Source organism: Xyrauchen texanus, chromosome 35, assembly GCF_025860055.1.
Source record: "Xyrauchen texanus isolate HMW12.3.18 chromosome 35, RBS_HiC_50CHRs, whole genome shotgun sequence".
In the NCBI taxonomy this organism is placed as follows: Eukaryota; Metazoa; Chordata; class Actinopteri; order Cypriniformes; family Catostomidae; genus Xyrauchen; species Xyrauchen texanus.
The window spans coordinates 35,347,491-35,361,757 of record NC_068310.1 but is presented as its reverse complement, the minus strand read 5'-3'; the positions used below and the strand labels follow the sequence as shown (position 1 = coordinate 35,361,757).

General features: G+C 39.2%; 2 protein-coding genes across 2 annotated transcripts in view; both read left to right on the top strand.

Moving 5' to 3' along the window:
- The first annotated feature begins 424 nt into the window (after window positions 1-424).
- Window positions 425-6,651, top strand: LOC127629063 (cyclin-dependent kinase 9). The gene is made up of 8 exons (XM_052106101.1): window positions 425-481; window positions 813-926; window positions 1,369-1,450; window positions 2,286-2,376; window positions 2,700-2,866; window positions 3,051-3,222; window positions 3,314-3,462; window positions 5,581-6,651. Exons 1-8 carry the CDS (start codon window positions 441-443, stop codon window positions 5,944-5,946), a joined length of 1,182 nt encoding a protein of 393 aa, XP_051962061.1. The 5' UTR covers window positions 425-440; the 3' UTR covers window positions 5,947-6,651.
- A 3,367-nt stretch (window positions 6,652-10,018) lies between these two features.
- The window catches only part of LOC127629054 (formin-binding protein 1-like), a 91,275-nt gene continuing 87,026 nt past the window's right edge, over window positions 10,019-14,267 (top strand). The window contains exon 1 of the mRNA XM_052106082.1: window positions 10,019-10,178. Coding sequence (XP_051962042.1) covers window positions 10,155-10,178 — 24 coding nt within the window. The 5' untranslated portion in view covers window positions 10,019-10,154. The remainder of the gene's footprint in view (window positions 10,179-14,267) is intronic.

The following is a 14,267-nucleotide window of genomic DNA, read 5'->3' as shown; positions in this document are numbered from 1 at the left end:
TTTTTAATATAAATATAAATATTTTTAATTATATTTTTACATTTATTTTTGTTAAATAATGCTTTATTCCCAGTTGGGCTAATCAAAAATAATTCAAGAGAATATGATCTTTCAGTAGTCAGATCCAAAATGCTGCACTTACACATGGATGCAGAACACTAATTTATAAATATGTATTAAATTAAAAGTTTTTTTTTCCTAGCATGCTTCAATATTACACATACACACATATATATTACATTATCAGTGAACGTATTTCACATTTGTAAAGGAGGTATTGTAAACTTTATTGTATGTAGTTTTTATAAAGCCAATAAACTTTATAAAATGTAGTTTTTATAAAGCTAGTAGATGACAGCTGTTCATCCAGTCGGCAGGGGCGGTAGAGTTTTTCTTGGCGCTGTAGAATCCGTCTGGCGGACCGCAGAGGAACAGCAAGGATGCAGCGAGACAAAACCGGAAGCTCCGGTGGCGGGGATAAGTATGAATATTTTAATGATTTTCTATCACTTTTTAGCCATTTTAAGCTTTAATACAATCCTAGCATATCTTTGTACAATTTAAATGTGTTTATTTGCTTTTAACAGCGCTGTAAATCTGATATTTGTGTGGGGGGTCAGGTTTTGCCGTTTAGTGGGAACACACTTTGAAAACTGCGTCATTAAATGACAAATTTATGTCTTTATTAACATCAAAACATGTCTAAGGATGTATGAACTATAATTAGGTTAATCTAACAACATTAAAAGTCACTGGGAGGTCCCAGTCGTGTTTAAAACAAACGTGTGTGTGTGCGTTGTGTGTGCATGTAGGCCGGACAGAGAGACTGCCATCATGTCTAAATACTATGATGGGGTCGAGTTTCCTTTCTGTGATGAATTCTCTAAATATGAGAAGCTGGCAAAGATCGGCCAGGGCACCTTCGGGTGAGTATTTGTTGTTTGTGTGCATAAATATTCATCTTATTGCTTTGTCTTCGTGTATGACTTATAAAAGCCAGTTGAGAGAAATGTCACATACCCCTCGAACCAGTGCTGCGTTCTCACTAAATCTTACATTTGTTGATGTTATAAAGGTTTGTATGGCTTGTAATTTTAAAGGTATAGTTTAACCAAAAATGAAAATTCTTATATCGTTTTCTCACCCTCGTGTCATCCCTGATGCGTATGTTTTTCTTTCGACTGCTGAACACAAACAAATATTTTTAGAAGAATATTTCAGCTCTGTAGGCCCATACAACGCAAGTGAATGGTGACCAAAGCTTTGAAGCTCCAAAAAGCACATAAATGCAGCATTAAAAAAATACTCAAAGACTCCATGGTTTAATCAGTGCCATAACCACACATCTTTGATCTGTTTGTTCTGCAGGGAGGTGTTCAAAGCCAAACACAGACAGACGGGGAAGAAGGTGGCTCTGAAGAAAGTACTGATGGAGAACGAGAAGGAAGGGGTGCGAATATGCAACACTAAATTTGAGTGGAATCTTTTTTCGTTTGATATGGTTTTAGGCTCAGATTTAAAATGCAAATATTTCTCACATAATATTCCAGTCAAAATGAACACCTGCCACCAGTCAAATGCTGGTGATAGCTTATCTACCAGCCACAATGACTTACATCTTGCCTCCGATTGGCTTTTAACAAGAAATTATGGTTTAGACACAATGATGCACTATTGTTGATTTACCACATTTGTTCACTTACAACACAAGCCCACTCACTAGACAACACAAGCCCACTTTTTCACTGAGTTCATGTTTTGGTTAACTTAGTTTATTACTTTTAAAGGGGTAGCTCACCCAACAGTACACATTCAAATTTTCTCACCCTCATGCCGTCCCAGATGTGTATGACTTACTTTCTTCTGCAGAACACAAACAAATATTTATAGAAGAATATTTCAGCTCTGTAGGTCCAAACAATGTAAGTGAATAGTGACCAAAACTTTAAAGCTCCAGGTGTGGGTGAGAAACGGAACAATATTTAAGTCCTTTTTTACTATAAATCTCCACTTTCACTTCCACATTCTTCATGCATATCGCCACCTACTGGTCGAAACTGAACAAAGGTAGGGAGCTATAGTCAAAAAATGCATTTAATCAATTTGACATTCATATATTTTAAATGAGAAAATAAAAATGTCTGCTATACATTTTGAGGGGCTGGTAAGAATCTTCATTCGTCACACACTTTGGCTGGTGGGCAAAAGTTTTCAAATTCCCCCTCTGCTGTCATGTGTTTTGTGTGTCATCTCGGAGTGTTTACTGTGTTTTCTCTTCTCCTCAGTTCCCGATCACAGCGCTGCGTGAGATCAAAATCTTACAGCTGCTCAAACATGAGAATGTTGTGAACCTCATTGAGATCTGCAGAACAAAAGGTGTAGTATTCAAATTCTGTTTACTACACTACCAGGATGTCCTGTATGTTGTAAAAAGGTCATATGCAAACATTATTAATTCAGTGTTGGTGTACCTACATTTGATTTATATTTATAAATGGGCTACATTTCATGTTAGTTTCTGTATTTAAAGTCCTATGTATGTACAGTGTTGACTGTTTTGCTGCTATTGCACCCATATTTACCCTTTGGGATCAATAGTTTATATTTTTTACTCTTAAACCTTATGTCAAAGAATATGGAATTCTTTAAACTCACACACTCTCTCTCTCTCTCGCTCTCTCTCTCTCTCTCTCTCTCAGCCACCCAGTTTAACCGTTATAAGGGCAGCATCTATCTAGTCTTTGATTTCTGTGAGCATGACCTTGCCGGGCTGCTGAGCAACGCTAATGTTAAATTCACCCTTGCTGAGATAAAGAAGGTGATGCAGATGCTGCTGAATGGACTTTACTACATACACAGAAACAAGGTAAGACCATGTGACCGCTCGCACTATACATTTATAGATGCACCATACCAGTGGTGGTATTTACGTGTGTAATTTACGTGTGATATTCCCAGATTCTCTGAATCAAATGTGGCTCGAGAAAAGGCCATTTGTTTTGCTCTTCTTGTTTGTTACGGTTTAAAGGTTGAGTGTCCCTCTCTATCAGATTCTCCACAGAGACATGAAGGCAGCCAATGTTCTGATCACCAGAGATGGAGTTCTGAAGCTGGCTGATTTCGGGTTGGCTAGAGCGTTCAGTTTGGCCAAGAACAGTCAAGGGAACCGATATACAAACCGGGTCGTCACACTGTGGTACAGACCGCCTGAACTACTGCTGGGTAAATCAAGAGAAACATCCACACACACATTCTGCAGGATACATTTATTGGTTTCTCACTATGTGTGTGTGTGTGTGTGTGTTTGTTTTAGGAGAGCGAGACTACGGGCCTCCTATAGATCTGTGGGGTGGAGGGTGTATCATGGCAGAGATGTGGACTAGAAGCCCCATCATGCAGGGCAACACGGAACAACACCAGCTCACCCTTATCAGTCAGCTGTGTGGCTCTATTACACCAGAGGTAACACACACACTAGGGCTTGGTGATTCACCAAATATTCACTGTATATTTGTGATGGTTTTGCTGTATATTTAAAACTAAGCAACATATAACCAATTTATTTGTATTAATACATTTTGTTAACTGTTTCACAAACCTTCCTTGTCTAATGACTTTCTTTGGAATAGAGCATGAAGACAGAGATGTTTTAATAGTGTCTTAGATGTAAACTTAAGTGGTAAAAATGGTGTTTTGAGTTGATTGGTTTGATTAATTTCTTAAAATTTTGTTACATGTATCATTAAAACAAATGAGTTCATGTGAAGGTTTTTGTGAGAATATAGATGGGTAAATAATGGTGTTTATTACCATGCATTGTTATATTAGTACACAGAAATGAAAATGATTAGCCTAAATGTCACTTCCTTGTGTTCATTTAGTGAAAAAATTTTTAACTTGATTTTTTTTCCTGTATTTTACTTGCATGAAATATTATAAATATGCTTGGCTAAAATGGTTGTTTGCTTGAAATAACAATTCTTCAAATATATCAAGATAATTTGGTAACACTTTTAAAATAAAGTTAACATTATCATGAATCAACAATTTACAGTACTTTAACAGCACTTGTCAATCTTGATGTTAATTTCTACTTTTAATACATTAAAAAAATGTTTTTAAAGCAAAGCATGATTAACTAACATGAACTTGAATTGAACAGTTGTATTACATAAATTAACATAATCGAGAATAATAAATGCTGTAAAAATATATTATTTATTGTTTGTTTGTGAGATTTAAGGGTTAGTTCACCCCAAAAATGAAAATGATCCCATAATGTACTCTCCCTCAAGCCATCCTAGTTGTATATGACTTTCTTCTTTCAGCCAAGCACAATCTGAGTTATATTAAAAAATATCCTGGCTCTTCCAAGCTTTATAATGGGAGTGAATGGTACCTTAGATTTTGAAGTCCAAAAAAGCACATCCATCATTCAAAAAAGTAATCCATACGGCTCCAGGGTGTTAATAAAGGCCTTCTGAAGTGAATTGATGTGGTGATGTGATCCATATTTATAACTATTTATACTATAATCACTGGCTTCTGGACGTCCGCGCGTTCATGTTTGTCGAGTTCCGGCATATGACGTAGGCGTAGCGTAAGCTCCGGTGGGAAGTGACGAATTTGGAAGTGCAGAGGATTGAGCAAAACAAAACGCCGGTCACAAACTAGAAAAAAACGACGATTTTGAAAGAAAAATGTCTGAGGATTTCGATGTAAGAGGAGATTGAGATTTTTGCCCAGCCCTATTTGTTTGAACCGGAGTACACCAACCAGGAACTCAGTGAGATGGAGGAGGCTGCAGCAGCAGCACAAAAATAATCTGTTGGACGGATAGTACGGGAGACGTGGTGGTGCTCATGCAGGAAATGCCAGGTAATGCCAACAGAGGCTGATAGTGTTTGCTGCTATGAATGGTGATTGTAATGACTGGATAGACTGCACAAACGCACCATTTTAAGACTAATACTAATCTACAGTATAGCTAAAACAACTCACTATTTTTCACCATTTTCCTTTTGATGTAAACAACGCACACTTCCGCATTCATCACTTCTCACCGGAGCTTAAGCTACGCCTACGTCACACGTCGGAACTCGACTCTCTTGTGATCGCGCGAACGGCCATTACCGGAAGCCGGTGATTTATAGTTCCTAAAGTTGTAAATATGGATATTTTTCTTACAAAAACACATCGCTTCGCTTCAGAAGGCCTTTATTAACCCCCTGCAACCATATGGATTACTTTGATGGATGGATGTGCTTTTTTGGACTTCAAAATCTAAGGTACCATTCACTCCCATTATAAAGCTTGGAAGAGCCAGGATATTTTTTCTATAACTCAGATTGTGTTTGGCTGAAAGAAGAAAGTCATGTACACCTAGGATGGCTTGAGGGTGAGTAAATTATGCGATAATTTTCATTTTTAGGTGAACTAACCCTTTAATACATTTACTAATGTTAACAAACCGAATATTTATTATAAAGTGTCACAGATTATTTTAGCTATTTCACACAGCTCTAACCACCACTAATGTCAAACACACACTCTAACCTCCCTGTCTTTTGATGTTCTCAGGTTTGGCCTGAAGTGGATAAGAAGTATGAACTCTATCAGAAGATGGAGCTTCCTAAAGGCCAGAAGCGTAAGGTGAAGGACAGACTGAAGGCTTATGTGAAAGATCCGTACGCTCTGGACCTCATAGACAAACTTCTGGTTCTGGATCCGGCTCAGAGAATAGACAGTGATGACGCCCTCAACCACGACTTCTTCTGGTCCGACCCCATGCCCTCTGACCTCAAAAATATGCTGTCCACGCACAACACCTCCATGTTTGAATACCTGGCCCCTCCACGCAGAAGAGGTCACATGCCCCAGCCGCCAGCCAATCAGAACAGAAACCCTGCCACCACCAGCCAATCAGAGTTCGACAGGGTGTTTTGAGTAATTCGTCACTGGCTTGGACAGACTGTGATTAGTTGAGAAGGAGAGAGAGAGACTTCTGATTGGGTGAATAGTTGGAACTATGAGTTGACTCACCCACTCGCAACATTTCTATGTTTTTCTTGAGTTGTCGTTCCTAAACAGTGTTGTGTTGGCTGATGCGCTTTTCCGCTTCTGTTGCATTCAGACAAGCTGTCTTGGTTTCAAAAGAATACCGATTGAGAATCAGCCTAGCCCAGTTGTACTGATATGAATTGCTTAATGATTACTAACTAAGCTGATTTAGGAACAACTTTCACACTATGAGTGTATTAATGTGCTCAGTTAATTGTGGGAGAGGAAAAAAAGAACAGCTGAAATAGTTTTGACTGAAAGGTGAACATAGGCTGATGCTCATGTGTACTTAGACTTCCGTTTTCATGCACAATTAGTCTATTATTGGATTAAAGTATCCTGATAAGTTGATTTTCTTTTAAAAAATACTTGAAGTGAAAGCTAGGTCACTTCATGTCTCGGAGTCCCTTCAACAGTTATTTAAACCCATGGTCATCCTTTTCAGATTTTATTGTTAATTTACGTTTTTAAAAATTATTTTATTTTGTAAGATCATGTGTTTGTGTTGGGTTGGATTTATTGTGTGCAAGTTACTTGTAAGTATAATACATTAATTAAACCCACTTTTCCCAACCTTGCTGTTCTCCAACTTAATGTGTAATCTTTAATGCATTATTAATATTGGTAAAGCAAACTGGGATGGGTCAGTCATTAGCTGTACAATCAGTGACTGTAAGCTCTTTCATACATAATAAATTTAATATTATTGAAATACAGCAATTAAGTTTATTTTTGTTTTTTAAAATCTACTACTGCAGAGTTGCTCTTCACAATCTACAGGTCGACATGACTCGCCCAATGTCTCATCCCGCCAACTCTGGTATCAAGAATTATGATTAAAAGAATTAAATTAGATTTTTTGGGGGGTTATTCTTGTGCTTGTAACGATATTTTTGACTCCATTTGAACACATCCTCATGGTGTATCTGATCTACCCATAAACACAGGTTTATTTAATATTGTACCCTGGTGAAAGACAGTAGATTGGTGGCAACATGTTTTTCACTCTATCTGGAGACTGGCACTTCCTGCGCCCAGCTGTCATTTGTTCACTGAACCCCATCTCCATTGATTTGTTAACCAGTGGTCCATCTCGCGCTAAATAGTCTCTGGTTCTGCCCACCCCTGCCCATGCCTACACCCAGCCGTAGCTATTTGTTCGGGCCCCCTTTTGCATTTTTCACAAACATTTGACAGACTCACTCATTGCTCCTCTCTCTAGGCTCTCTAGCCTCTTAGACGTAAGTATCCCCCAGGGAAACCTTTTTAGGGTGAATCTGAAGTTGCCTGACTGTAGAGTTGAAAACGTTTCTCAGACAGAAGAAAAACAGCAGAAACCTAATAGTAATGCTCATCATATTCAGCAGAGGGTAGCAAAGTCAAGAGGCCCGTTTGTGATGCCAAATCCACTGATGGGAGAAAGATACCATACGCCTCTGGTTCGTCTTTATCCCCCTCCCTGCTGATTGGCCTGCCCTGGCCCTGCCCTTCTCCTCATCACACTCCTCCATCGCCCGACTCAGATCAGGGAAACCCACGGCATGACCCATTCTCCCTTCCTGGAGGGGGTGTTGCCCTTCTGGCCATACTTGCCAGCAGGTCTTCCCAACCTTTCTGGAGCCCTGAGAGACAAGGGAAGGTTTGGGTGAGAGGAAAAGAGCGAGGCGGAGCAACAGAGAGAGAAGAGAGCGAGGAAAAACTTGCTCACTGGTTCCCAGACACGCTGTCGCCCAGTCCTCAACCGCTCCTCCGCCCCTCTGGGGGATTCAAGCTCGCTCCTCCCCTGGCAGATTGCAGTGAGTTCTCCGGCCCCTGGCAGCCTGCTCCTCCACTTCTTTGGTGGACTGCAGTTGTTCCTCTGTCCCCAGGCAGACAGCCGTGGCGGCTCCTTTGGCAGACGGCAGCGGTGAGGACTCCGTAACAGCGCATCCCTCCTCCTTCCCGGGTTTCGGCACCTCTGTAACAGTTAATGATGGGCGAGAACCAGCTGAACAGTCGATGTAACTTTTCATATCAGTCTCAACATAAATCAAACATCAACAAACATGCAGCGCAGGCGCGTGCATCTCTCTCTCTTCCGAACTGGCAACTCTGGGTCGTCTTCATCCCCCTCACAGCTGATTAGCCCGATTCAGAGCTGGCCGTGTCCTCATGGCCCGGCACCACCCTCCTCCTCGTCACACACTTATATGCAGTTCTTTATTTATGTCGACACAAGCACCGAGAGAAAATCATTGGGCTTATTTACTTAACAAATACTAACTCTTGAGTCTAAAGTCCAAACATGTGTTTTGACCCATTCCTTCTAACAGAACTGGTGAGACTCTCTTTTATTTTCTTCTGATTAACAGGTTTTATTGATTCACAATTTGAACAAAGAAAAACTAAACAGAATCAACAATTAACCCCCACTATCACCCCTCCCCCTCTCAAACCCCAACCCTACCCTGGCCCCCAACAACATCTCAGTGGTCGTACATGATGAATAAATTCAATTTCCCTAGTCTTCTAAATGACCCTTCTTCAAAGGCCGTCACCCTCCCCATCTCTGAGCACCACTCCTGAAATGAGGGCGCTCCAGCCGACCTCCGTCCCCTTAAAACTATCTGTCTGGCGATCATGATGCTGGTTAGGACCCAACTCTTTATGTGTCCATTCTCTACATCGATGGCCACCCCATCACCCAAAATACAGAGACTGGGGCAAAGGGGTGACTCTCTTTGGTTAATGAGCATATATAGCAATAGTGTCAGACCTAAATATAATAGCATCCCAGACATAAAGATTAAAAGTCCTTTTTTTTTTTTTTTACTATATATTGTCCTTCCTGCAGCTTCTTAAGACATGGATTTAAACACTGGAGTCATATGAATTGCATTCATGCTTCCCTTATTTGCTTTTTGGAGCTTTAAAAATTTTGTTCACTATTCACTTGCATTGTATGGACCTATAGAGCTGAGATATGCATCTAAAAATCTTCTAATAATGCAATATTTTCTTCATCGACCTGCCTACAATTGTTTCTATAATGTTTTGGTTGCTTTAATGCTTTAATTATTGTGAAACCAATGTCAACCCACATTATGGATAATACTTATAATCAGTGTTGGGTATAATACATTACTATGTAATTAATTACTGTAATTAAATTACTTTTTCATTAAAAAAGTAATGGCATTACTCTTAATTTTTCAGTAATTTAATTACAGTTACTACCGATGTAATTGTGTTAAATACTGTATAGACTCTAGAACAATTCTATATAAAACAATAGTGAATACAAAATCGAAATTTAAAGTCTAATGTTAAAATATATGTTTTCTAATTTAACACTGCCCCTTTAAATTCTTTGGCCAGCTCATGAATAATTTATCTGATTTATTTGAAAGAATTCAAATAACAGTTTCATGTCAATCCTTGTATTTTTAATCTGGTCGAGGTTGATCAGGGTTTTTATAAGTAATTATAAATAAGTAATGCAATTAAGTAGCCTATGAATGGAAAAATTGTCATATACACCAAAAAATACCAAACGCATATTGCGAAATAAAAATGCGAAATAACAACTCTTATTGTTTTTGAAAAAAAAAACGTACCATCTGTTTACTGAGTTATCACTTATCGATTTCCCCCGCTCCCAAATCCCTTCAGCGCCACAGCTTGCGCGCTCCCGCGGTGCAGCTGTCACCGAGGCAGTGGGGCGCGTGCCCGCACTCTGCGTCTGTCTCCACGAGAGTGCGCGCGCAAACGTGTGTGCGCGTTTGAACATCATGGTTCTGCGGCTCTGTGCCAATTTGAGGAAACTAGCGAGTAAAATTGCTGCTTTTTAGGCGCCTTTCTCTCTCACACACATATTAGGAGAGAGAGAGACCGACAGAGAGTGAGGCAGTAAGCAAAAGCCCAGGGAGAACACACCCATACACCCCCCCCCCCCGCAAACACACACACACACACACACACACACACGTTTACTCACTCGCGCAGGAACGGAGGATAGAGAGACACGGTCTCTGTTACGCCGCTGTGGTTTGGCGTAAACACACGCGTCCGAGCGCACGAATCGTGGATTATTACGCGGAGAACGCGCGGGAAACATGAGCTGGGGAACCGAGCTATGGGTGAGTTTATCACTAGTGAGGTCGATTATCACGGGCTCTGATAACGGGTCCATTGAGCCGCTTTGAGGTCGCCAGTCCATGCAGTGCGCAACAACTGCAAAGCTGCATGTGTATTTTTAAGGAGTAGGGCCTGTGTATTACTGTACAGGATATGATATGTGTATAATATAGGATAATACACAGTTTAAAATCTATACCTCACTCTATACTCTGTATACATTTGTATGCTCTCTTTATATAATACACAAAGATGCATTTTTGCGACCCCAATATATACCTAAAGCTAGATCACTAATATATAGCTATTTATTATTAATGCATCATATCTGTGCTATAAATAAATGCAGTTTAATGTGATTTTTATGCTTTGATGCCTGATGTTTTAATGTCATTGTGTGAATATATACTTAAAGCAAGATTGCACGAATAAATAGGTAGGTATATATTATTGTTTACATATTATTTATGGTATAAATATGTGCAATTTAAGTTGCTTTCTGCTTTAAAATGGTCATTTCTTAAATGTGCATTTAAAGGTATATTGCACTAGGTTTATGTTCTTCTATACAATACCTGTTATACAAATATGTTATAAATATTGTATATGCAGTTTATTAAGCTTTTTATGCTTTGATGTTGTCATTGTGTAAATAATGGAACATTGTTGCAGATGTTTATAAAGGTTTATTTGTGCTGTTTCCTCATTGGGAGTGAACTGTAGTGCCACTGTAGTGCCCCAATGGCAGAGATGATCAAATCAACCTGCTGCTTGTGATCTGACTAGGAAGAGATTGCTGCATGTAAACCATCAGACGTACTCTACTCTCCGTGTGCTGTTCATGCACCTCGGTGTATTTTTAGTGCAAAGCGGTTGTGCTAGTGTTTGTGTGCACAAGGAAATGTCCCCCATGCTGCCTGGTGTGTGTTGGGTGCCAAGCACAGATGCAAATTTCTGCATGATAATGCAGCTTCTGTAACAAATCCTGTTGAACTAAGAGATTATAGAGGGTTTAAAAATGTGTCTTCATGCAACCTAATTCTGTCAACCGGGTTAAAATGAGTTATTATGTGTAATTTTGCATGTGAAGCCTCGGGCAGTCTAGCATCCTGTCCTGATACTTTTGCATATAATTGATATTTTGCATGAATGCAACGATTTTATAGGTTGTAAATGCGCAAGATATTTTATATAGACTTTATCAACTTTAGATTATAGATCTGAATTCCACAAGGCCATGATTTGGACATGCATTAAAAAAGCAAAACAAAGAGTGTTTTTGTTTTATTATTAAAAAATAGCATGGCAGTGATGTACAAACTAGGCCTTAATTGAATACTGTATAATATAGAAGGACAGTAAAAAAAAGAGTTTAATTCAATGGGTCAGGCCGGGGAGACCCCTGATGCCAGTCACCCGATTGATCGCTTTCTGAATCCTCACAGTCTTTGTTTATATTGATCAGCTTTTATAGACTGGATGACAGTTGCACAGTGACTGAGTTAAACTGCATAGGGGAATCTGATGACTATATCCAGGACGGGATGTTTTATAATGTGCAGTCCTTGTTGGAAGTGGGTTTGATTTAACATTTTAAATAGTAAAAGAATCAAGAATAACTTGCTTTTCTAGAGCCTGGGGCTTGCGCCCCATCTAGAGCTTTGTCATCTTTGGCGATCAGAACACGTTACATACTGGAAATATTGTCGTTCTTTTATATCTGATTAGTGCATGACTCACATCCACAAATCACACACACATTCTAGCACACAGGAGCCAAGAAGCCGTGGAGGCTTGTTATGTTGCGTCACTAACATAAGCTGCCGTCTGCCATGTTGTGGATGCCCACTGTCACCAAACTAACACAGAAACGTAACATAAACGTGGCATATTCTCTTAAATTCACTCACAAACTTTATACATTCTTTTTCAAGCTCCCTCTCTTTTTCACTGTTGTATTAGAGGGGAAAGATTTCTCTCGAAACATATGATGAATATGCAATATGGAGAATTGCACAAATTGCATTCAACAATAATTTGTGGGACGTGTTCGTGGCGTTACCTGATTTGCAGAATTCCTTTATCGAATCTGGTGCTGAAACAATGCCGACAGCACATCAGTGGGAGCAGTTAAGTCTTGTAAAGTGTGAAAGATAAATGCTCCTTTCTTCTTCCTCATGTTATCTTTTCTCCTCATTTCCCAGCTGTTCTTATTCTTTGCTTTCTTTTTCTTTCTATCCCACGCTTTTTTACTTAATTTGGCTTCAGGCTGTGGAGGTGACTCCAACTGTGCTTGAACAACTGGACTGGATCACTGGATTAAGTGAATCAGATCAAATGATTCATCCCTGCTGATTCAACCCTGATCATTGAAACTCTGCAGTGATTCAGAGCCACATCCCTGCTGATTGACTGCTGTTGAGTCATTGAATCAGCAGGGATTTGATTCTTTTACAGCATAACCATAAAAGAGAGTGGCACACAGATAATGAGGAATGCTTAAATGCTATTGGTCAACTAGTTACAGAGGACGGAACACTATTGGCTGCTCAAAGGAACGATATTGTAACATTATTGGCCCTGTTCTGCTCATTTGAATAATAACATACCAGTACTTACCCTGTTATTTAATTCATTTTCTCTTTGTGTACTCAATTTTATTTTTTGAGATTTACGTGCTTAAGAAAATTCCATTGAATTGATGGCGAGTAATCATTAATCAAATCAAATAATAAAAACGAAATATATTATTTATTCAATTACGTTTGGTGCCACTAGCGTAGCTCAAATGACACACTTCACCTTTAAATCACTTCACTCTCTTTCTACCTTTCTTTATCATTTTCTCTCTCTCTGCCCTTGAGTGTCCTCTGAAAATATGAAAGGTTCTACTGTATCTCCATCCAACTTTACAGTCCCCTTGGGCGCCTTGCAGGTGTGTGTGTGTGTGAGAAAGGGATACGGTATATGGTTGTAAGTCCGGGATCTGTTTAGTGCATGGAGAATGATTAGCGTGCGGTTAAACCCTGTGAGGGGGGAAGGGTTCATTGTGTGAAACAGGAATGTTTAAAGGGAAAGATTAGATATGTTGGATGACACTGAGCCCATTTGGTGTGTGTGTGTTTATATTAGCTATAGTTTGATGAGCTGAATGTGAAAAAACCTCCCTTTGGAGGTGTTCTCAATTAGATAAAGCAATTGCTGGATTTTATCATTGTAAAAATGCTAAAAGATTTAGTTTAGGGTTGAGTCTAGGGCAGGGCTCCAGACTAAAAAAAATGACGTAGGAGCCATTGGCTCCTAAATTGAAACATTAAGGAGCCAAATCACATAATTACTCGATATACATTGCTGTTCAGAAACAAGTTAGATTGCCGAAGAAAAGGAAGACAGCTGATAACCCATTAATAAGAGGTTTAATAAACAGAATATATTGTTGAGAAGATCATTTTGCAATTCCATTTTGTCTCAAATGTTCACACCTCTTTCATATTTTATAAATATACATAATATATTTATAATACATAAATACATTTTTTTTTTTAAATATTGCCTTAGTTTTTCTTTATGGATACCAGATGGCCTAGACACCGAGACTACACGAGTACAAACTGAATGAAATCCCAGATGCAGTTTATTGTGTTATTCCAATCCCAATCAATACTTACCAGAAGAAGAAAAAAAAGTGTATAAAGAGTATTAAAACCCATGCTGAAAGGTGAACATCGGTGCAGTAATTTTTTCTCTCTTTTTTTCTGCCTTTTCCTCGAAAGTTCTAAAAGAGACAATTCTAACAGACCACCATGTGCAATTAATTCAGGAGTGTTTTTTATTTTATTTTATTTTTTATTTTCTCCACTTTTTCTCCCCAATTTGGCTTGCCCAATTCCCAATGCGCTCTTAAGTCCTCATGGTGGTTGGTTTCCTCCGCGTCTGTGATCAATTCTCGCAACTTATCACGTGGCTTGTTGAGCGCATTACCGCAGAGACGTAGCACTTGTGGAGGCTTCACGCTTTTCTCCGCAGCATCCACGTGTAACGGGAGCCAGCTGGTAGATAGCTGTGCAGTGTGTAAACCTCACTCTCCTGAC